The sequence below is a fragment of the Camelus dromedarius genome, chromosome 33 (assembly GCF_036321535.1).
Source record: "Camelus dromedarius isolate mCamDro1 chromosome 33, mCamDro1.pat, whole genome shotgun sequence".
Classification (NCBI taxonomy): Eukaryota; Metazoa; Chordata; class Mammalia; order Artiodactyla; family Camelidae; genus Camelus; species Camelus dromedarius.
This window is the reverse complement of record NC_087468.1, coordinates 9810174-9835631: the sequence shown is the minus strand read 5'-3', so window position 1 is coordinate 9835631 and position 25458 is coordinate 9810174. Positions and strand designations below refer to the sequence as shown.

The window sequence follows — 25458 nt, the reverse complement described above, 5'->3', positions numbered from 1 at the left end:
TTTAAAACCTATTTGCTTACTAAACTCAGAAAACTTCCATGGGGGAAGGGTAGAGCTCAGCGGTAGAGCGTGTGCTTACAGGCATGAAGTCCTGGGTTCAATCCCCAGTACCTCCGTTAAAAATAAATTAAGTAAGTAGGTAAATAAATAAATACCTAATTAACTCCCCTCACCAGGAAAAAAAAAAGAAAGAAAAAAGTATCATTAGTTCGACAGGATAATTTTGTAAACAGAAGAACAGAACTTGATGGCCTAGAAGTACACTATTTCAGTTCTGACTTATCTAAAGGACCAAAAGTCAGTTTCATCATATTCTTTTAAAAATAATTTCTTAGAATTCTGTGATCTTGCTGCTTGAGAAATATTTAAATACTTAAAGTAAAAGACATGAGAAGCAAAACCAAAATGTTGCATTAAGGCTCTGATAAAGAACCGACAGGGCATCCACTGTGGAACTCTCCATTCTGTTTCTCATGCACTCAGTAAAAGACTGAAAGATGTTTTAATTCATGTTTTGGAAAACAGAGATACACGACACAACTATGAAAAGCACTAATGAAACTAAAGTTAAGAAGAGAAGCCCTGCACTCACCTGGCAGGTTAGTAACTAGCTGGCCCCGGATGAAATCATCCACGTCTTCCGGCTTTAGGTGGTACTGGCCGTCGGGTTTCGCTTTTCTAGTTGCCATTCTGGCCAGGAGAATGTTGGAACCTATAAATTTTTTTTTTTTTAAAAAGAAAGAAAAAAAAGTCATTCAAGAAATATTCACAATTATTTTCTAAATTGCTTAACAACAACATCTATAACAGGTTACCTATCAAATTTCTAAAAAGAATGAAAATTAATAATTTGCAGTTTTGATCATTTAAAAAACACAGGACAAAACTGGCAGAATTCTGTCAAGTGTTACAGATCATAACCAGCATGGTTCCTGGACAGAGGTTTCTCTCTGTTCCAAAACAGTCATTTCAACACCTCCTACCAGATAAAGGAACAGAAAAAAACAGTCCTAATCTTAAGATTGGAGGTTTATAGGACTCCGGGGGAATGATCAACAATCAGTTCATTTGACCAACCACTGGATCCACGCTCGGTAGAAATAGGCCAAAGGAATGCCATCAGACCGAGGGAAAAGAAAGCCCAAAGGACCAGAGGTCTCACCATGTGTCCAGAACACGTGCGGTAGGAGCTGAGGGTATGAATGTCTTAAAGATGAAGATGGATACTGACGGTGAGGTCCAGGGTGTGTGTACGGACGTGGTAACTGACGCAGAGCGGAGGGAAGGGCACTGGGACCTGAGGCGGCACCAGGGGTCTGAGACACACCCGGGTGGGGTTTGGTGAGCCCCCATGTGAGTAAGAGAACCCCCACGAACGACAGAAGACTTCTATAAAGGCCACACGTTGGTTTTAGGGGAGACTTAAGTAAAAATGGTGTGTTTTCCTATGGTACATGAATAGATGTTCAGGAAGAGAGAAGGTACTGTAAAGTCACACCAAAATGATGAAAGTGGTGAGTTTTGAAGGAAGGGGAGCTGAGGAGTGGAAACATCATTTGGGATTTTTGTCGTAATTATCTGCTTGAACTTAAAAGAACATACATACTCATATCATCACACTTGTAAATTAAAAATAAGTACAATTAGAAATGAAGAACTAAACCTGTGCCTGCTGCTGGACCAGAGAGGGCAAGGCCTGAAGGGACGGCGTGGGGGTCTGAGGGCCACACCCCGGGAGACGGGACAGCCGGCTCGGCAAGGAGCAGGCTGCTCGCGTGCTAATCACACTTCGTGTTTTCTGTACTCATGCGATTCTGACATCTGGGAAGTCCTGCTGATGGGGAGAGACCGCCCCCCCCAGGGCTGGTTCATTCCTCCAGGCAGCAAGCAACCTCCTGGGGAGCAGGCCCCTTACACACACGCCACGCACCCCAACCAGCTCCGTATCAGACTCAGACACAAAGCCAGTATTTCTCCTGCCTTAAATCATCCCAGGGCCAGGTCCTGTGCCCTGTCCAGCCTTTCCCACAGAAACCCTGGCAGAGGCCGGCCCAGGACCTCCCCTCACTCCAGGCCCAAAGCTGGTGCCTGGGCATGGGGTCCTGTGTGGCGCGTCCCCACCATCTTGGGACACGCAAGTAAGGAAAACCTTTCAGTAGCACCGGCCCCCCTATGTTGTCACTGTCACTCAGGTATAAATGAGAACCCCAGAGAGCACGAGATGAGGCGCTGCGGAGGAAGAGGGTTGTGACCATGAACGCAGGTGCAGCGGGTGGAGTGACATGGGGACCTGCGTCACCTCTGCCTCCTGAGCCTGAGGCAGAGGCAGCAGGGACCCCGGGTCCACCTGAGGGATGGCAGGAAAGAGGCGTCTTAGCAGGAGGTGCTGAGTGTGTTCAGAAAGGAGGGCCTGGGGGGCTTATGCTGGGAGAGGAGGAGATGGGAGGGGAGAGGCCGAGGAGGCTGGGGAGAGGGGGACCAGGGAGGGCACTGTCACCAACGCTGACACGGCTCTGAGCGAGTGAGGACGGGACTGGCTGAGCGCCCCCAGGAAGCTCCAGTCCAGAAAGTAACTGAGTCCCAACAAGACTCAGACCACGCAACACTTAACTCAACCCCACCCCCCACACCGCATTCAACATGGGCCTCTGTTCACTCTTGGAAAAAAACCCTGTTGACAAATACTGAATTCAATCCCCCATTTTTGAAGAACAAGTAAGAACTATACCACTGTGTTTATTCCAAAGATATTATCAACCATTCACTCACATTTCCACCACTTTTATCTCATGTTCTGCCTAATTGTGAGCAACACTAAGAACTGTTTTAGAAGTGGGAGGCCTATGCAGTAAGGTAATTAAAAAAAAACCTAAAAATCACTCCTAAAAATTAAGTGGTAGTCCTCGCTCGCAGGGCAATGCTTTGAGTGAAATGAACGGTAGGAGACAAGCTGCTACTAACCAATTCCAACGGAGGCCGCGCACTTGGTCTGGTCCTTGATCTCCGTGCGGACGGCACTGGCGAACTCATCAGGGGTGAGCCTGGTCTCCGCGAGGATCTCGGTGATGTCCACCAGCGCTTCGTCACAGCTCACAGCTTCGATGTTGTGTGTGTAGCTGCCAACGCAAAGCCAAGGCAACGAGTCACAGCCACAGCTTAACTCCCAGCAAACACACATGTGGCACAAGTCTTCCCGTGCTATCTCCCTTCAACATTCCCCACAAGACTAAAAATGCTAAAAATATTAGCGTTTTAATTAAACTGGCCCAAGCGCCATTTCACTTAACTTTTAACTGCAGTTAATTAATTAGCATTTTCTTTTTTTCCATAACTACCAAAAATACAGCAGAAATGATCACTCCAGTTTCTTTATATTGAGAATACCTTTGTAAACCTCTGAAAAGTTGAAAAGTAGTAACTGAATTAGAACTGTCACAACATTTAATTTAAAAAATGTTGAAACATGGTTTACCAGCATCCTTGAGGGACAGAAAAGTCACACAAATCAGTCAAGTAAGTAACTGATACTCTCCTAAACAAAAATCCAAAATTAAATGCCACTCTGTGTCAGGCCTCAGACACAGCAGGGTGGGAGGAACCATGGCCTACACACCTGTCTAGAAGACACCCATCGACATGCCCCGCACGTGGAAACGCTCTGGGCGCTGTTCTTGGGTCACGATCTAGCCGCACAGAGGACTGTTTCAATTTGCCAGAGAGGAAGAAAAGGAAGAGTTGCCACATGGTCCCAATGCTGATTAAATATGGGGACCACAAGGCTGCGTGGAACACAGCCTGGCTCGCTCACACCTCGTCTGTGGCTGCTTCCACTGTGCACAGCAAGCTGAGCAGTCGGGACAACGACCGTATCTGGCCGGTTACAGAGAAAACATGCCGACTCCAGCTTCAGAGCACACATGTCCTGCCATATACTTATTCTAAATTTTGAGTTTTGAATTAATATTAAATATACCCACACTGTAAATACTTTTAACCTCCTTTTCTCAAGCCAACTAATCGCCCACCTTGAAACTACAGTTGATCCTTGAACAACATTGGCTTGAACTGCGCAGGTCCACTTACACATGGACTTTTTTCAGTAGGAAATACCTGAGTGTTACACGATCAGCGAATATGGAGGAACGCAGGCACAGAGGCCGACCACCTGGATTTATACCTGGATGTTCCACTGCGTGGAGACAATGCCTCCAACCCCCACGTTGGTCAAGGGTCAACCGTATTACTAAAAACTTTAATAAAAATTAACTTTTGGCATACCTAACAACTTCTAGAAGACAAAGGGTTTGAAAGAGTCTCTACTCGTTAACCAAGCAGTCCTAATTTTAAACAAAACTATAATTCAAATGTAATAAAAGAGAATAAATAGGTTAAAAAATTCCAACCCTTCATCTGTCTCGTTCCATGGAAGGAAAACCGGAGCTGCTGAGCAGAAGGTAAGCAGTCAGAGAACGAGGCTCTACGTCCCCGTCGGGAAGCACCGAACAATCCCCACAGCGCAGACGGCCCTTAGGACTGAGCCACCGCCACCGAGGTGCTCGCAAGCAGGAGAGGAAACCTGATGCTGGGATGCTGAGGGAAGGCTTCCCAAAAGAGATGGGAGTCCAGCAAAAGTGATCCTGACAGTCCTAAGGAGAGCTGGACCCTCTCCCACATGAGATAAAGGAAGTGCAGCCACCCAGACGGGGAGGGGCTGTGGCGCGCGCCGTACCTTGCCAGCGTTTCATACATCGTTCGTGCGACCTCCTTATACGCATGGAAATCGTATGGAACAGCTTGAAGGTTAGGACAAAGTTGTTTAGCTTGCCCAAAAAACATTCCATTCCTAATGCCGACTTGTCTAGAGAAAAAACAAAATACAGTGGAAGTTATACTAGGAATTTAAGCGCCAAACCAAGTATCAAGTATACTGACAATACCTCCATGCCACTAATACACAATTTTCATTTAACTCCATTCTCATCAGGAGTAAAAAACAGGCATTAAGAAAACTTACAGGTTTGTTTTCCCCCAAAGGAGAATCACACAATCGTCTGATTAGTGAAGTGACAGGTGCAGATGTGCCAAAGCCTGTTACTGAGAGACCAGGCTTGGCTCCTGCCTATCTGGGGCTGGCCCCTGTGCAGAGATGCCGGCACGCCATATGCTGGGGATTCACAACCACCGCAGAGCAGGAATGTGCTGTCAGAAGAGGTCTGCTTCCCCTAACCCGCAGCACGGCCTGGCCAACGTTCATCCCCCAAAGACAGAGTATAAACGAAGGACATGCACAAAACAGTGCTTGTGACAAACAGACAAAATGCACTCATCCTATGACCACCCAGTTCCCACTTGACCAATTCCCTGCTCCTGAAGTGGCCGCACAGTGGCTGAGATGCCAACAGCACTGTCCAAGGACAGACGTCACTCTGGCAAGAGCCAGGGTTCCAGAACTGTGAGGGACCTAACTGAAAATGGTAAATTTTAAATCTTTTTGCGTGTCTCAATGCCCACATTACCTTTGATATTTGGAGCATTCGGCACAAAACTATGATTATGGAATTAGACATAACTAGTAAAATTCCATTTTACCACTCCGCAATGAATCAAGAAAAAATACTGACATAAAAACAAAAGCAAATAATAAGAAGCAATGCTTCACCAGATTACATACTCCTGTGTAAATACATCAAACAGTTACTCCATACATTCATTCAATAAATATTTACGAAGAGCTTACTTAGTGTGGAGGTGTGCCCTGCTTTAGGAAACACAGATACAAACAGCCCTCAGTTACTCAGAGGCCTCCGGCATGCTGCCCATCTCAGACCACCAGTGAGAGCGAGGAGAGGAATCCTCCAAGCTGCTCAGCGGGAGTAAATGCAAAATGATACGCATTGTTTAACAGATGATCTAACTGCAAAGCCCACAGCAGATGAGAAACACCCAACAGGAGGGAAAAATGACAGCAAAGGAGCAGGTGACCAACAGAAGCATGGGACAGAAAACCACTCCTTCATTTACCACAAAGCTATGCGTCAGGCATTATATGAAGTGGTGGGTAACGTATACCGAGCAAAGTGGATCTCATGATGTCCAAGAGGGTGACCTGCACTGGCCCAGGAGGCGATGGAGTCGGGTCAATGGACCTTGTTCATAAGGCAGGGAAGTGTGTATATGAGAACTGAGAAGTCTACACAGAAGTGCACAGTTTAAAACATTTTCAATAACGCTAGGTATACAGGTTCAGCGTGCAAAAGCTAAACTTACAAACTAAAGGTAATTATTCATTTTTAAAGGAAGGTGTTAAATAATTCCTATAAATATCATATTATTACATTTACAATACTTTCATTTTCAAATTTTTTACTTACACAAAAAATTTCAGGGGCATATTACTTAGAAGAAGAGAATGCATCAATTTACAAACTCATGCATCCGACATCCCAGAGAGAAATGTGTAGGGGCCACCAGACGCTGTGAGGAAGTCATGAACAAAAAAGGGAAAACCTAAGAGGCTTCCTAGAACTAAGGGAAGCAAAAACCTTGAGGTGATGGTTGGGAAGTTAGCCTTACTGCATATAAAACAAACGGGGAAAGATGACTGCAAAACAGTCTGAAGTGACTCTTCACCATAGGGACATCTACTCTTCCCACTAAAACCCCATTGGGTCAACCACCCATACGTGAGAGTGTCTGCTGCAGAAACAGCTTCTTCCCAGGCTCTTCCAGCGTGCTCTGTGCTCAGACAACTGTATCTGTGTTGCATTAGACAATATTAAAAAATTAACTATTAAGTCACTGCTACTGTCCATTCGACACACTTAAGGACATCCACATCACTAATTAAGGAGTGTAGCAGGTCCTCAAAAAAGCATGTCCAAACAGAGGTTTAAGAATGATTTGACCTTAAAAATTTATGAGTCTATGAATTTCTGTATCATTCCCTATCCATTCACATGTCCACCTTCTTATTATGTATAAGCCAGTTTTTCATGGTAAACCACTGGCTGCCACACGTTCTGACCTACACACATACACTCTACCTCTCTCTGACTCCTGCCATCCACTGGCTGCCACACATGTTCTGACCTACACACATACACTCTACCTCTCTCTGACTCCTGCCATCTCATGCTCACGTTCCATCCTCTGCTGACCCCATTATTATAAAGTCTGTATCTACAGAAAGAAAACCAATGCCTAAAACTGGGATGACCGTCCCCACAAACCAGTCCCCACTCCAACTGCAGAAACATTTTTCTGATGCAACTGTGAATATACTTATTAACTGTGAATATACTCACTTAAGGAAAATATAACTATTAGACGGCCACACACACACACACACACACACACCCAGGGTAAAGAGATTTCACTAGGAATAGCCTTCTAGAAAATGAAAATTATAATTAAAGGACAAAAACCCCACTGCTGTGGGTTTCATGGTTTGTTTTTGTTTCCCCAACTTTAACTCAAATTCATTTCCATCACTTTTTGCATCTCTTTAAAATAAACATTTGCCATCTGAGTGACACAAACAGCTTGCTACATGGTATCTGGCCCTCAATACTGTCACCCCAATTATTCTGTAATACGTTCTTGACAGCCGCCATCTGCAGCACAATACAGATGCACCATCGAAACAGCAATGGAAGCCAGGAGCACAGACACATCTGTGGCTGCTGGAGGCCAAAACCACCAGGAACTGGCGACGCTTCTAACTGAGAGGCGGCCTTGGCACTCACTCCCCAAACAGCCTCCAGCTTGGGGCGCTAGGTGAGAAGAGAGGTCCTGCAGAGGCAGCACAGAAAGGGTAGAGCCTTCATCTGATCAGCTAGAAAACTCCAAAGACGAGCAGGTATTTCTGGGCATCATCACCCCCCCGCCCAGATACAGAACACAACGTCCAGCCATCAGAAACACGTGGCCTGTCACCATTCCATAACTCAGTACGCATAAGATCAGCTCTAAACTGCCTGTGCTAATAAAAATATAACAATCCAAAGTGCACTTAGATTTGACTTTTCTTTATTTATTAAAGTAAGCTTCAATTCCTTGGCTACATTAGCAACTAACAATGAAAAAGAAAACAAACATGGTTACTAGAGAGGAAAGGGGATGGAGAGGGATAAATTGGGAGTTCAGGATTTGCAGATACACACTACTATATATAAAATGGATAAACAACAAGGTCCCACTGTGTAGCACAGGAAACTATATTCAATACCTTGTAATAGCCTATAATGAAAAAGAATATAGAAAAGAATTTATACATATGTATGTATAACTGAATCACTATGCTATATACCACAAATTAACATAAAATTGTAAATCAACTATACTTAAATTAAAAAAATAAAAATAAAATTTAAAAGTGAATGAAAATAAATAAAAATAAATCAAAAAAAGAAAAAGAAGAAAAAGATTACAACAATTCTGTCAATGAGAAAGGCAAACTTGGTCCAGGAGTAAAAGTCTGATATGTCATAAATGGAAAATAATTTTAAATTATTTTATAATTATGCATGTTTGAACATAATCCTTTTTTCTTAAAAATCCTTTTACTAAAATGGTAAGATTTTAAACAAACTAAATAGATGATGTTGAACTGTATTTTTATGCAGGTTAGATTTGCTTGAATAACCAACTTTAAATCAAGACTAAAAAAGTTACATATTTCAAGTGAATATTGTATACAGTTAATGTTAATATCAAATATATCTCAATTTTTAAAAAAGTATTAAGACCAACCATAAAGATAGTATTCCCCCCAAAACGACTGAAAATGTAGCTGATGTGACCTGACTGTTTAATTGCTAAATACTTTAACACTTGCCAACAGTGTGTAAATAAATGCTTGCTGTGTTATAAAGCTAAAAACATCTGTGTTTAGTTATCAGAAAAGGGAAAAAAAAAAAGGAATGTTCTTTTCAATTGATCACTTCATTATTACTCCCTCTATTTTTACAACTATTATAATCAACTTTCTAAAAATGAAAATTATTTTAAAATATGAGGATCATATGATATAGATGTCTCCTTCTTGTACTGAAACAGCTGGCTGTGATCAGGTCAAGGTCCCTGCGAGGTGAAGTTCCGCAAACAAAGCGGATGAGCGGATGACACTGCAGCTCACAGTGGGGAGGGGGCCGGCTGGCGTGCAACTGTTTAGTTGTGATTAACAGGCAGTCAAGTTTTGACAAAACTTAAAAACGATCCGAGCAGACGAACACTAAGGCCCTCTCACATTCAAAAGTATCTAATTCTTTAATTCTGTGCTTCAAAAGACAATGGTTTAAGAATGACAATGTCCAGCTTCTTTTGTTTCCACTACAGGACCTACTGGTTTCAGGCCACTAAAGTATTTATTTAAAGTTATCCAGCATTTGTGAAGGGAAAAAAGGGAACCAATGGGGCTTAAGGCTAGAAAGATTTCTTTCCGTAACATCTCTCTAAAAACTTAAATTGTAGGCCTGACTGGCATGTGTGAATCCACTTCAAAAGATTATACAAAAATGATTAAGTAAATTAACTATTCACTAAGTACTGCAATGCCCTCACTTTTACATACCTGGCTTCGTAACTGCATGACGCAATCTCGGCCTTTGACAAAACAGAATCAATTCCATTTATTTGCGCTGAATCTTGATTCTCCCACATTGATGGATCTGGTATTTCTGCTTTAAAAATAAAATTTAAGGGCTATATGTTAAAAACTGATTTTTTTCCTTAACTTTCATTCAAGAAATTTTTTTCCACTCCTTTCATACACAGATGTTCAATAAAGTCCAAATATAGTCATCTCCACTGACATTTATCCCCTTATTAACTCTAAAATGGTTTGCTTCTATTATATTCTTCACCAGCAGACAAAAACTTATCATAATAAATAGAAAGAGTTCTGTCTTAACAGTAATTTTAAAATATATATACCAAAAGATAAATATAAAATACTCCTTTAACACAGTCTCTTGAGATGGACAAGGATGGAAAGTGATCAGGAAGATGGACCCCCTCCTACAGCCTCAGAAGGGTGACAGAGCTCTCTGGAATGCTAAATAGTTAAAGAGAAATACTGTAAATTTCTCTCAATGCTCTTTTGGTTTCCTAAAAAAAAACTGCCTGCAAAACTTAAAGCTAATTAATATTTTCAACAAACATCAAATTCCTACAAGTCATTCGATCAAAAAATAATTTAAGAAGTCATATACCATAAAAAGTTTCATCCTAAATCTAAGATCTTTCTTTTGAACACACATCAAGTTAAAGAGCGTCACAATATCATCCTCCTTTTCACGAAATCCTGCTTTTGGTTTATTTGGTTTAACAATGCATTCTCAATTAAAACCACTCAAGTGTGATCAAAGTGTCAATTACTTTACAGACGACAACTCTAGCCTGAACAGGACAGCTCACAAGTAAGTCCCAAAGCCAAACAAGATTTACAGCTTCACACAAGGACGTTAAAGCACACGGTCTGAGAGCCCACTGACTACACATCACGTGACCTCACCAGCGAGTAGGGAACAGATTAAAACACAACTTGTGTTATGTCTCTTGGGACACCACTGAGTTCCAAGAAGAATATGACTTAAAAACCTGTCTTCTCAGTCCCGGTTCTACTATTCTGAATGAAAAATACCATCAGTTAGTAAAGTAAGACCAAGACAGCACTTAGGTAATTCTAGACAAAATTATTTTGAGTACACCGTAACAACACATAACTAACAAAACCAATATTTATCTTCCATTTATTTCAGAGACATAACGTTCCATGTAAAATCAGCCAGGTAAACACCACCAGGAGAACATGGCAGAGTGTCTGGCTTTATGAGCCAAAACGCTCTTCCCGGTTTGACTTCAGTCATTTCATCAGCATCTTTCCCCCAACTATGCGACCCACACAAGCACTCCTGGATTCCGGCTCCCAAACACACCAAGCACAGTGCAAGTCAAGCTCTGAGGGCTGGCATCTTAATGGGGTCGAATTCCACTTGCATCAAAAATAAAAAGACCAGAGTAAACAATTCGAGCTACGATTTCGGATATATTGTGACTAACATACGCTGTACTGTGACAAATTAAAGACAGGGTGCAGAGCAGACCACCGGGGTTTGTGGGTGCTTGTGAGGGGTTCTGGACGGCTCAGTATGAGCGCTAACAGCCGTTGCTCTAAGCTGAAAATCGGTAGGAATCTGCGGGCTGGCAGTGCCACAGCTCAGCAGAGGCTGCTCTAAACCAGAAAAAAGAGTTGGAGCCTGAAGAGCCACCGCCAGCAGCCTGCCTTTCAAAGGCGTAACCACAAGTGAGGCCTTAAAAGCTGGGGGTGGGGGCAGGTGATTTATATCCGAAGGGCTAGTTAACTTAAGAAACTTGTCCTGAAAATCACAGAAAAATCATGCTTGCGGCAGAACAGCGTCTGGGCCCTGCTCCCAAGGCCCGGCCGAGGGCGCCCTCGCCACCCCTCTGTGGGCGGGCTGACCTGTTCCACAGCGCGGCAGGGTGCGCGGTCCCTCCACAAGCGGGGTGAGCTGCTTCATGGGAGATTCAGGGAAATGCAGGGACACACTGTCCTCACTGGAGGGAAAGTAGAGAACTGCTCATCAAAGCTCGACAACCTAGACGGGCACATGGAGAATGTGGAGGAACGCTTGGAGAAATCAGAGGCCAGGACCCAAGTCTGTGAAAAAGAAATCGCTGAGAATAAATCTATGACTAACACGATTTTAAAAACTGTTGTTCTTTAGAAGTTGTTGAAGGGACAGAAAACATCTGCATTCTGGGATCCAGGAAGGGAGGAGAGGCCCCAGCCAGGAAACCACGAGTCTACAGGAGTGCAAGCAGATCATCAGTGGGAAGGCTCCCTGCCGAGCACCGCGGAGCAGACAGCTTCCAGAGGAAGTCAGGGATGGAGGGCCCTGGTTACTCTGGCCCGATCAGACCAAGAGTCTGTGAACACGACAAGCAAGACACTAAGTTTCTGTGAAGGGCTAACGATGCTATTTGCTCTAACACTCTGCCTAGACAGAAAAGCCACAACATCAGAACTGAATTTTTTTAAAAAAAACCTAATGTCCAGAAGCCAAAGATTCTAATTCCTAAACTGATCCTCAATATTTTAAAATTGGTGTCATGTCTAACAGGACCCAGAGAAAGAAAGATCGGAGAACAAGGAAAGAGGAACAAAAGCATTGAAAAAACAAATTCTAAGTACAAAGTGAGCTGCAACCAAACTTTATAATAAAGGGCAATCTATTCATGTTAACATGTGGCAAATATTTGATAAGATCCTACTGGGTCAAAAGCTTAGGAATAAGTAAATGATATCAAATTAAAGAGAAAGTATAAAACACAAAGTATCATATTCACTTTTCCTAGTGACAGGAAAGTATTTTTACAGTTTTCAATGGCAAGTGAAATTTCAATAGTTCTCTGAATATTTACCTTCTGGTTTACTGTAACTCACACTCAGAGGTGGAGGGGATGCGAGTTATAAAAGGTTCTTACAATGTTATGAAAATCTAGGGGCTAAATTGATGAAGACAAGTAACCAGTGACACAATTCTGGTAATAAACAGTTTACCGTCAGAGCATTTGTGATGGAAGGAAAGACGCAAGAGGACCAGCTCTCTGCTGCTCCTGAGAAATGTGGGCTTGCCAAGGCCACATCTTGAGATGCAGACTGTGAAACGAGGACATGTGTCACAAACACAAGATGCACCACTGGAGAAACCCTGAGCACTGAGTACCTGAGAGACGCCACTGAGGAGTATGCACGTGCTGTGTTTTCCCTTTTTAACGTTCACTCGGTAAGTTTTCACTGAATAGCCAGTGTGGGACAAGTTTTGTTCATTCCCTTAAGGTTATTTGTTTTCTAGAGCTTTAGATTTCATCTTTAAAATAATACTACACAGAAAATACAAAAAGAAAAACCAACCTCCACAAAACCACCAACACCTGAGAACTACCCATATTGTCAAATATCACAAAACAACTGAATCTCAACCAGCTCGGTATCCCACACCTCAAGATCTACTCAGGACCCAGAAAATGCTAGAATACAAAAGCTCTTAAAAGATTTAAAGGCCAAGAAAAGCTTTAGGAAATCTGGAAAATACAGATACACGTGAAGCATAAAGATGTATCTAAAATTATTTTCCTCTGCACCTACAGCATGTAAACAGATGATCACAACCAACAACACTGTAATCCTAAAAAGGTCCTCAGACGTCAACTCGATTTCCTTTTGTCTTAATGTTTCACTGAGATCATTTCTAAAGAAGCCCCAAGTTTTATAACTGAAAACTAGGGACCTGAAATAACTGGGATGAAATTTAACTGTTTGCTTTCCATTCTAATGCATATCTAATTTCTGATCAACATTTTTCTGCAAAATTAATTTAAAAAAATTTTGGCTTTGTAGACATCCATGAGAAAACTGATCAATGTCAAATAATTTAATTTCTAAGCAAATATTTTTCAGGGAATTTAACTAGGGGGAGGGTGGAGAAGACATGAAAACCTTAATAGTACTATGATTAGTATAATTTATGATTTTTCTTTATTAAAAGCCAAAATCTAAAAGTCTGAGGGGCAAGAAAAAAGTTTTCTCATATGAAATAGGTTCAAAAAAATATGACAAATGAACGCTGGTATTTATCTTCTTATTCCAATGCATTAAAGCCCTGCTCTCTCATACTCCACTGACTCACACAAATCTTCAGCAACACACACTTCAGGGTCCTGTGATCAGTGACCAAACAGCTAGTAACTAACTTTCAAGTCTAGAGGCTTCCACAAAATGATGTCCATAGTTTTCATCCCCAAGCTAAATTTACACAAAGCAAACTAATCACACTTTTTAAAACATTCTTCACTCTCTTTCCCAGGAAGGTATCATCATCCAATTCAACAAAGCGTACTATAAACCAGTCATTTGTCTTACATTCAGATTTTGCTTTAAGATGTCACTGACACCCTTAAAACCCTTCAATGAAAAAGCTAATTATTTCAACTGCTTTTACTTCTGTAACAATACCAACAGCAAAATCCCGAAGTGTTCAACAGGAGCACTATGGCTTCAAAGAGAGCTCATTATGTGTACCTGCTTTGCCTTTCAGGATTTTATTCTGGTAATACTGCCACTCCAACTGGGGGTTAGCACCAGGACGCAAAGGTGCCCTTCCAGTCCCTCTGTTACTTGTAACAGCCACTGGTTTTCCTGTAAGGAAAAGGATGAAATTAGTTTTAAATCCACGTACAGGAATGTTAACAACACTGATAACATGTAAAGGAAAATTTTTCAAAACATTTTCAAAAAATGACATTTTTTCTTTAGCTTTATTTAGGCATTAATCCAAAAAGGAGATAGTATCTTTAAAGATTATCAATCACCATGCAAAAACCACCTAAGTCTCTCTGCACCCCCTGAAAATAAACTATTTATGACAATTTTGATGCATTTATTCAACTGAAAAACAACACTATCATAGCTTCCCATGTTTTCTTACAGTAGAAAACAGGCAACTCAGGTCTTAGACTCAGACTGGTAAGGTGGGGAGAGAGAGAAAAAAAAAAACTGTATCTAGATTGTACTTCTGGAACCAGAAAGTAGGGTAGCGTCTAAACTAATCTTTATTTTTACAGCAAGAGAAACAAATACATACGCAGAAGAATCACAATCTGACCTACTACATAATCAAAGGTGAGTATGTACAGCCCCAAGTTTTTTAGTTGTAAAATCTTTCATATATCTTCTCCTTGTGCGTGTGTGTTAAGTTACCAGATAACTCTAACTCTGCAAAGCAACAGCATGGATAATTCATATATGTATTTCACTGAATGCATTTGTTGTGAGGACAGAAAAAAAAAAGCATCAAAAACTCTCCCATGGGCTAAAATCAGCTCTAATCGTGAACTCTCCTATCAGCGCTAAAGCAGCAACTACTCGGGATAAAAACAAAGCCCTCGGGTTGACCCCAGCAGCGCCCGTGCTCTCCTTATGGAAAGAACCGGCTGTCAGGAGAAAATGCTAGTGGTCATCTTCTTCAGACAGAGAGAGAACTACTGAAAAGTCCGGAAGAAATGTTTTAAGAAGTACTGACTAGCTAACACCTAAAATTCCACTGAAACAAAGACTGCACAAATGACAACATATTTTAGCAATGTTCAATAATACGAAATTACCCCACAACCAAAAAGCTGGAACATCCCCTAGCGTCAAGACAGTTAATCAAGTTATTTATTCAAAAGAAAGGAGGGTGACCCAAGTTGCAAAGACATACGTTACCATAAAATTTCTACTTACTGACAAAATAATAGTAAATATAGATAAAAATACAGAAAATGTCCAAAGCAGGTCCCCATCTACATTAGTCTTAGATGACAGATGCTTCAGGTGAAGATGAGTACTCTTCCCTAAAGGCCTATCTCTGCAGGGAGGAAAAAACTTTCCTAATTTCCCTGTATCTTTCTTGATAATGGAGTCTAGAAAATTTGGAAACAGGAATTGATTTTGCCAAGGAAAACTAGATCAATATTCCTTAAAGAATATGTTTGACCCTTTAGAATATATATTTATAACAATACACCAGTTTTCTTAATACATAAACAAGAATACAGACCTTTGAGATCTGGTCTATTTCGTATACCCACTGACACAAAGAAGCAGTCCATATCAACATGCATTATACAGCTCTGATGTCTGGGTGAGCTCAATACTGACATATTTCCTAGAAGGAAAAAGAGAACGTTCAAACCCCACACTAATTTTTAATATTTAAAAAAAAAATCAAGTCTAGTTAATTTTAGAAATTACATTTTTAAAATACAAGCAGAATGAAGTTTTAAAACAAATTCTCTAAGAGATTATTTCTATCACCCCAAGAGAAATCACATTTCAGTTTCTTTGGCTCTAAACATAATTCAGAGAGATAAATTTGGTCTCCAAAGATAATTTAAAATCAACTATGAGGACGCCATGCTTTCTGAGTCTGCATTCTAACAGTCTCTAATTAAAAGTGTGTCTAAATGCTTATCTTAGAATTATTTCTGTGTGCTGAACATTTTATAAAAACCTATAAAGGTGTTTTCATATATTAGTTCCATGGAGGTAGGTAACTTTAGATGATCGCTATTCCATAGTCAACAGCATCCCTGATAAAACATCGGGAGTTACTGAATGCTTGGTAAGTTGTCAACTGTCATAAGAGATTTCCATGTATTAGTTCATTTAACTTCGCACACCGGCACTGAGATAGGTACCCTCATCACCCTCATTGTGCAGATTAGTAACTTAAGGCACACAGCCAGTAAGAGGCTGAGCTGGTATTCAATCCTAAATAGTCTGATTTCAGAGTCCACGAGCCACCACACTTGTAAAAAGTGAGATCTCATAAAGGGGTTTTCCTCTGATAGATTTAAGAACAGTAGTACTGAGGGTTAATCTTCATAACAGGCTTCCAAAACCTTACATTTACTCACAACTCTACTTACCAAACTGCGATTGTGAAAGCATGGACCTAGTCCTCACTAAGTGCAAGGCATGGGCCTCTGTGTGCATCACCTTCCTAAGCTCACAACCCCACGAGGTGAGCATCCTGGACTACCAGTCTTCTACCGACAGGAAACTGAGACTCAGAGATGAGCTCATGTGCCCATGGTCCTGCATCGTAAGACAGGCAGAGCCAGGATCTGGATTCAGGCTATGGCATCTAACTCCAAAGCCATGGACTTCCTTGTTACCCGCTATATTACCCTGAGAGATAATTTATAAAATAAATCTTAACAATTAATTCTGCTGTATAAAAGTATCATATAAACACAATGTAAACAACCCAAAATAATTGTTTTAAAGATTCCAGTCGTAGAGACTACACACACTGCCTGCTGAGGGCTTCCACACGATGCAAAATCTCTCATTCACTCTCATTCATGGACCTGACTCATAATAGTTCTCTGAAGCTTTCAAAATTAAATGACCTTTAGGTTACAAGGCCAAGGCATGATATAAGGATAATCTAATACCTGTAATATTATTTTGAAATATTTCAAATAACAAAAAAGATCTCAAATACATGAAACAGAGCAAAACATACCAGAAAAAACCCACATGGAGAGGCTCTATCATATTCTGAGGGAACCATGAGTGTCTCTCTGTACCTCAGTTTCCACAGCTATAAAGTAAAGGGTAGCACCAGACAATCTCTGAGATCCCTCCCCAGAAAAAAACAAAAACAAAAAAAATGTAACCTGTAAGAAGTAACTAAAACATCAAACCAGACACCAACTCGTAATGACAGGCACAGAAACGTGGCCTGTTCTCGTTGGGTTTGTTTGTTTTCGATGACAAGGACAGTATTAAAAAACAAAACACAATAAACTGATCTACTTATATGTGAAAACACTTCATCTCATTAAAAGTTTACCACTATAATTTCAACAGCTATTATGTCAAAGTTATTTAATTATTTAAAAATAATTATGATGCAAGCTCTTAAAAATTAAGTCATCCTTATCAAAAATTTTTACTCTCACAGTAGTTAAGGCACTGAATATAATACACGTTGTACTTTACGGTTCAAAACTTCAACAACTGATAAGGTCTACGTGAAGAGTGAATGCTCAGAATCCCAACCTTGTTACTATTCAAATAACCTAAAAATTTTCAGTTAGCCACACACAGATCTAATTTTGTCAAAAATATTTTTGTAAGACAGCTTTCTACAATGTTATACTTACTGTAACTTACACGACCTGATATTCCTACAGCCTTTCAGGTTACAAGCGCGTACTACTGACCAGAACGCTAGTGACAGATTAAGAACAAAATGGTCAAGCATGACTGTTTCTTAAGAAAACAATTTTAGTAAGTATCTACCTGTGTCAGTTACAACAAGTGCAGACCTGCCTGTTTTCATTTTTTTTAACTTTTCCCTTCCTGGAAAGATACCACTACTTTGTCTCTGCAGGGTATTGACAAACTCAGTCAATTCACACTTCCACGTGGAGATGTGGTGCAGTCTGGAGCGAGAGTAGAAGTCCGAGATGAAACTGCAGTCCCAGGGCCGCGGCTGCCCGGAGGGCGCTGCCCTGCGCAGAGGCGGCCCTGAAGAAGTGCTCTTTGTGCTGGAAGGCCCCGGGACGCTGGAGTGGTGAGCGCCGTTGATCTTCGTGTTGCTGTGCAAAGGCGGTAAGGAGAAGGGGTGAGTTCTGTGCGGGCTCCGCAGGGCGGCCGTGTCCCCAGGGCTGTGCGGGGGCTGCTGCACACCCGGCTCGTGCTTCTCGGCCGGGCCTGGGGACAGCCTGCCGCTGCGGCCCGGGGGCGCCGAGCAGTCCTGCGTCTGTAAGGCACCGTTACAGCTGCTGTGAGCGTGTCCATTACAAATGGCACTGCTGTCTCCAGGATGCATGATTCTGTTCTGTTTCCTTCCTGGAAAGATTGGCTCCAGCTCCACAAAACCAAAGTCATTTTCTGCATCCTCTTCCTTCCAATTGTTCACGCCACCGACTCTGACTTCACTTTCTGTCTCAATCTTTTTAATTATGTGATTTCTAAAGCAGGAAAAAAAATTATTTAAATTAATAATGCCTGACTTTCATGCTAAAACACTTTTTTATTTAAACACTTAGTGATACACACTTTAATATTCCCAAGTCTGAATTATTAAGCCACAAACTTTTATATTATTTCTCTTCCAACAAAAGATAATTCTTTGCTCAAATGAAGTAGCAAGGTAACTAGGAAAATCCTAGAACCTGAACAGTTTTTTAGGTTTTTGTTTTTTTAAATTTCAGATACTCCCAAGGAAGAAATCCAATGGAATCTTTTTTCAGACTGAAGAAATATCCAAAAATCTATTTTCAATTATCCTCCCACAAAAACTAATTGGAATATGTAAGCTTTAAATACCCAGTTTGTAGCACAGTGTCTGGCATTTACTAGGTAGTCACTATTTGCTGAACTAATATAATACGGATAATTCCCATAACAATGGGTAAGAAACTTAAAGTTCTTATTCCTAGTTTTACTTTTAGTTTTATGTAAGGCACTGTTCAACACATTAAATCCAATACTGCTACAATCCTGAGGGTGTTGGTCACTTTCCCTCCGAAAACAACTTACAGACTAAATTAATCCATTAATGGGGCCAACTCTTGTACAAGTAGTTAAAAATTTAAAAGAAGTCAGGTCAATGTATTAATTCAATTCAATTAATTCAGTAAAATTTATACCTAGAAAAATGAGGATGCTTGCCCTATTGGCAAGGGAACTAGCCTTTCATTTCTAAGAAAAGCATTATTTAGATGCCAGGGTGGTAAGTCCAACATAATCGGGACCAAGTGTCCTGACGACAGGTTTATAAACGCAGGACAAATGTGATGCTACATTCACATCCTGGCTTCTGTAGATGTCTGCTTGGTAATGCTCTGTAATAAAGACAAAATTCATTTGCATCAAAAGAATCATCTAAGTAACAAAAACAAAAACCTGAATTACAAAATAGTCATTCTACTTAGAAAAGTCCACAGCACTAGTCCAGTTACTGTTCAGATGCCACACACAGCACCGAGGCGTGAGTGAGACTGTCACCTCGTCACCAGGTTTAATCTGAAGCTCCTCCTCCTAACACCTCCTGGGTGAATTAGTCATGACAATCTGACCACACAGAAAATCACACGTGAGCTGATGCAGAACTTCACCGCCCATTTCTGGGCTGGCTCCGGCTCCGGCTGACTGTCTCACAGAGTACGACAGCCAGCCCTGAGTAGGTCCCATCCTCACAGATGACCACACCAGTGAAAGAGAAAAAGAAGGCCTACTGCAAACAATTAAAAGAGGAAGGAAAGAAATCCTAATGTGGTACATGTCAGAGAAAGTCTGGCCCTTGAAAGAGAGTGAGCGAGCAGGGAAGCAAAAATCACATAAAGGAATTTCAAAGAAATTTATAAAATGCATTGAACATACCAAAAAAATAAAGATCACAGAAAGCAGCAAGTGTGAAGTCAGAAAAGTCTGACATCTAGTTTTCTACATCGTGAAGATTCTTCACATGCATGCTAGCAACACATGCAACAGAAATGCACATACTGGCAAGAAAACACTGCTCAGGCCCGTTCTTTCTGCACTACAGGGTTTCAGCCTAGACAGGGGAACATTTACAAAGGAGAGGTGCTGGAAATACATCACCAGTGAGTACAGTTATTAGGCAACAGCATAAATGTACCAATAAGCAAAATCTAATAGGTACATTCTTCCTAAAATCAACAAAAAGAAGAATTTTAAAAACATGTATTTTCTACTTTTATTAGTAGGGTAAGAAAAAAAGATGAAGTTGTGTATTCGAAAGGTTTTCTGATATTATATGTACAGCCTGATGGTATTAAAAAAAGATCAGAAGTTTTAGGTAACCTGGAAAAACTGAATACACTTCTAAGTGAAAACAAGCTAGACAACAAATGACAACAAACAACAGAAGATGGTGACATCAGATCCTCCCACGTTAATGAGTCTCCAGGTCTTTGGGAAAAAATATATCGAACTCCCAAAGCAAGTAATTTCATACATAAGGAGAAGGCTAATGGTAACGAACCACCTGATATACAAGTTAAGGCAACACACCAATTAACTATGAAGCCAATTTACCCAGGATGACTGCAACTAAAGCTTAAATAAATATACTTAAAAAAAAGACACATGGAATAAAATCTAGATTAACCTCTAACTCTATAAACTTGAGGGTCTTCAACTCAATTTTCGTTGATATAAAATACATATTTAGAACTGTTACTGATTTAGAATTTTTCAAAAATAACCTAGAAATTTCACATTTTCATTAACTGTCTATACAACAGTACACAACAAAAGCATAGCTGGCGTAGTACAGTTTTTGAGAAAGTAACATTCTATGGCAAGTAACATGTATCAAAAATAATTACTTTCAAGTGAAGTAAGCCAGAAAGAAAAAGAAAAATGCCATATATCGCTTACATGTGGAATCTTAAAAAAAAAGGACACAAATGAACTTACCCACAAAACAGGAACAGACTCAGAGACATAGAGAACAAACTTATGGTTACCAGCGGGTAAAGCGGGTGGGAAGGGACACATGAGAATCTGAAAATTGCACCTCTGGAGGAGTGATGGAAATGTCAGCTGTCCTGACTGTGGTGGTGGTTTCATGGATGTGTACATCTATTAAAATTCATCACATTGTACGTCTGAAATATGCGTAGTTTACTGTACAGGAACCAGACCACAATAAAGGTGTTAAAAAAATTACTTTCAAGAAAATCCATGGAAAATTTTACTTTGCTTCTATCTTCAGCAGATCGGGGCCATCCCCACTGCTAAAAACCAGCTCTGCAGTATCTCCAAAGCAGACGAACTTACACCCTGTCGTTGAGCTGCCGGGTGACACTGCTGGGACCTGGTGCGGGATCCTCGGGTCTGCACACAGGATTGAAGGGGAGACTTCTCTGCACGGTGGACTGTTTGCTGTACAGCTGATACGGAATGTAGGACAGGAGTCGCCCAGCTTTGATGCTAAAACAAACAAGCAACACCAGTTTAAGAGTATAATACTTGGGGAAAATGGGCTTCACAAAAAAGTCAGTTTTCTCACAATAGGAGTATTTCACCAACAACATGCCATCTGTTTTCCCAGTTTAATCCTTCTCCCTTTAAAACTGTTTTAGGGGTCCTAATACAATATAATCTTACTCAAACACTTAAGAATAAGACATCTCACCCATGAAAAGACACATGTCTGAAAATTTAAAACTTAGTAGCCAACAAACTCACATTGAGGGAAAAAAACCCCACAGAGTGGGAGGGGAAACACTGCAAGCCCAGAGCTGGGCTAGTCAGTGTGGCCATCATCATGACTTTAATATTAACCGCAATCCCCCTCAGACATTTCACACAGGATCCTCAAGATTTCCTCAAATCCCCTCTCACATATTAAGTGTTTCCAGAATAAGTAAACTGGATGAGGATTCCCATTTCCAGGATTCTTGTTAGGTCAATTAAATGCGAAAAACTGTAAAACAACAACAAAAAGGACAAAATAAAATAAAACTTTAGGTAGAATTACTAAATATGCTGAAATATTAAGTTAGGATGGCAGAGAACTACTGACAGCACACTTCAATTTTCACTTACCTAAACAGATTTATTATGAAGCTAAAAGTTCAATTAAGATTACAATGTATTAGAAAGAAGGGGCAAACTGGCGGAAGAAAAGGACTAAGAGAAAAATTTGAACATTAACTTATCCTATACGTACACATAAGATTTATAAGGCAAAGGCTCTCAGACCTTAAACTAAGGCACACAGCCTCTCATTAAAGGACACCCTGCCTCTCAGAAGTCATGGCCCCAGAGTCACACCCACAATAACTCAGGTTTAATGGCACCTCACACAGACACCAGGGAATTGTAATCACAGCAAAGCAGTCACCCCGCACACTTAGAAGTAGTAGCTGCTTTTCAAACTGCTCAAACTAAAACCAGGAAAACTAATTATGGAAGAGAACAGCATGTATCATCCATTAAGTTGCTGATACAGCGTTTAACATTTTAAGTATAAAAAAATCTCATTAAAACACCGCTGAGAAGGAGATGAGATGGGCAAGACCGGGATCAGAGTGTGAGAGGAAACAGCACCACGACTTAACCTGAAGGACCCACGCTTGTGAAACCACGGACACCGGGCATTCATTTCACACATTAAGGCATATGCCCAGACTGCTCCATTTCCACATGGGCCGGTTCACCTACAACAATTGAATTAAATGGCAAAGAGCAGACCCAAATGTGAGTCAGAATATCTGGATCCTGTAATTCTGTCACTCTTGGGAAAATCAGTTAACTTTATTGTCTTCTCATACATAAAAGAAAGCGAAGAGTCCAAAGTCACTTCAGCTATTTTAAAACAGATAATTAAGCCTGACTTCAAACTAAAATAAAATCATCAAGATGAATTTCACAGCTCGTCACCGCCTCTGCTACCTGTCTTATCGCGCTCTCTCTCTCTTGCTGCGCTCAGGGCAAGAAGAGCAGGTGTAAGGAAGCACCTGTCATGAAAACCACCATCTTCTAAAGCACAAGTCCCACCCAGCAAGGGCGCCTTCACCCCCACTTTCCTATTAACCACGGATCTCCTCCATCCCCTCCAAATCCAAACTAACATCCCCAGAGCAAGACCCCAGCCCTAACGCGATGAAAGGATTGTCCTGAAGTGACAACACACAGTGGGACTCCAGAATGACGCTAACTTCTTACACCCAAAGCGTCACAATTCCTTTTCTACGGGGACACAGCTAAAATCCATGTTCACTAACCCTACACAGTGAATGGACAGTGGCTGGGTCACACGAACACAGCCCGAGGACGGCTGAGATGTGTAGGATGGGTCTTCAACTTAATCCCCAAGGATTAAAAAATCCTTCATTTGGAAGAATGCATTTGGCTTTCTAGAAGCCAAATGCACTTTTTTTCAAAATGCACTTTTGATCTCCTGGAATTTATTTTCTAATATTTGCTAATGTTTACAGAATACAAATAAAACAGCAGCAGCAGCTTCAGACGTACTATGCCTCTACATGGTGCGAGGCCCTGTGCGAGGCAGTCTGCACCAATTACTTTTAGTTCTCGCAGAACTGCAGCAGGGAGACTAGTCTCCTCTTACAAAAGAGGAAACAAGGTCCAGCAGGGCTGCACAACCGCTCCCATGACACAAGGTCACAGGGACACGGAGCCGCTGAGTTGGGATGTGAACCCAGCTGTGTCTCCAGAGCCCAGGGACAGCCTTCCCACTGCAATGCATCGCCTCTCGTGAATCTAAGCTGATGCATTCACTACACAAAGGAACTGACCAATTCCAAATCTGACCGATTAATGGAAGGTGTCGGGATTAATGACGTTTAGGATAAGGAAAAAGGCCTGGCAGTTGACTTAAAAAAATAATTTCTAAGTCTGCTTCATTAATACTCCATTTTATAATCTGAACATTCTCTCATACACTGATTACAATCTATCCATACAGAAAATTAGGATTTTAATACTTTCACTTTCAACTTTCGTATGTCTAGCAAACATATGTTATATATGAATCACTTCAGTTCTGGCTCATCACCAAGATACCATATGACATATTTAATATCAGGAAGTTAATATGAGTGACCACCACTGATTTACAACATATCAATTTCAAAACAACAGCCAAGAAACTATAATAATTGAAAAACAGGCATTAATAACACTGCAAACTGCTCTCTACTCCTAGTACTCCAGGTCCACAGTACCCTCAATCTTCTTTCTTCCCCTTAGCATTTATTTTTTAACATATGATTTAAATCTATTCATACATTGTTGATTATCTATTTCCCCTAATACAGTGTAGGGTCCAAGAGGTGTGGAGGGGCGCCCTCTGTTTTGTTCACTGCTGTCTCCCAAGCACACAGGACACTACCTGTGGGTAACAGGTGCACAAATATTTCCTGAATGAATAACACGCTGAGTCAGCCCCTCCCATCACTGCTTCCTGCGGCTCACCTGAGTCATCACCCCAATCCCTAGTGGCTGAGGCTGCAAGAATGCTAACATCAACCCCCAGGCAACCTGAATCACCATGCGAGGTTAAGAAGCACAGCAGTGCTATTTAAGACACTGATTTCTCTTCACCCTTAGGAGGCAATGCAAGTTAGGTAAGTGTTTATAATAGAAACAAAAAGTATTCCAATTTTTAAAACTCATTAATTTAATTAAAAATTAAGTTACCTTTCCACAATCCATTCTGGTCGAATTACTTTTTCCCCCTTTAATTCTTTAATTTTGGCATTAGGAAGATTTGTCGCAATAATGTGTGTTGTTTTGGATTTGGAATAATACACATGATATTGGCCTCCATGCAACATCATTAGCTTCCTCAACTCCTCAGCAGAAGGATCTGTAAAATCAATATTAAAACACGTTAAACGCTTCACATATAAGAAAGTAGAGCCTAGTGGAATAATCCCTTAGACAGGATGACTTAACGTATCACTGGTTCACTTCCTCCTTGGCCGTGTTGCCAGCAGACAAAGCTGGGAGGAGGAGCACAAAGTGACGGCCACTCTGCCTTCCCACATCCCATTCTCTGGCTGCCGGAGACACAGTCAAGCAACACAAAGCCACCTACTGCCCAGAGATGCCCAGAAGAGCAGGTACGAACTTGAAGTGATGAATCAAATACTAGTAAAAGAGCACATATTTAAAAAATTTTGACTATATTTAGCTATATGATGTTGATATTTGTATCTTATGTTTAAAAATACTCACGTACAAACTTACTGTAGAGCTCATTAGACTTTACTTCTATGAAGCTTAATAATTTTAACTTTCATTTCAGAAAATAGAAGAAAAGTTAAAATAGTCTTTTTCAGTTTCCTAATATGAACTTGCATCAAAGCCAAAAA

General features: G+C 40.9%; 1 protein-coding gene across 6 annotated transcripts in view; it reads right to left on the bottom strand.

The window, feature by feature from the left end:
- The window catches only part of REV1 (REV1 DNA directed polymerase), a 73423-nt gene that overhangs the window by 15607 nt on the left and 32358 nt on the right, over positions 1-25458 (bottom strand). For 2 of the 6 annotated variants that reach the window (XM_064481860.1, XM_064481858.1), the window contains exons 4-12: positions 24782-24950; positions 21392-21544; positions 17879-18552; positions 15624-15731; positions 14105-14221; positions 9572-9680; positions 4730-4858; positions 2962-3116; positions 593-712 (exon numbers count right to left, since the gene is read on the bottom strand). In XM_064481860.1, coding sequence (XP_064337930.1) covers positions 593-712; positions 2962-3116; positions 4730-4858; positions 9572-9680; positions 14105-14221; positions 15624-15731; positions 17879-18552; positions 21392-21544; positions 24782-24950 — 1734 coding nt within the window. The other 4 variants (XM_064481859.1, XM_031441106.2, XM_031441107.2 and 1 more) reach the window with 4 other exon arrangements.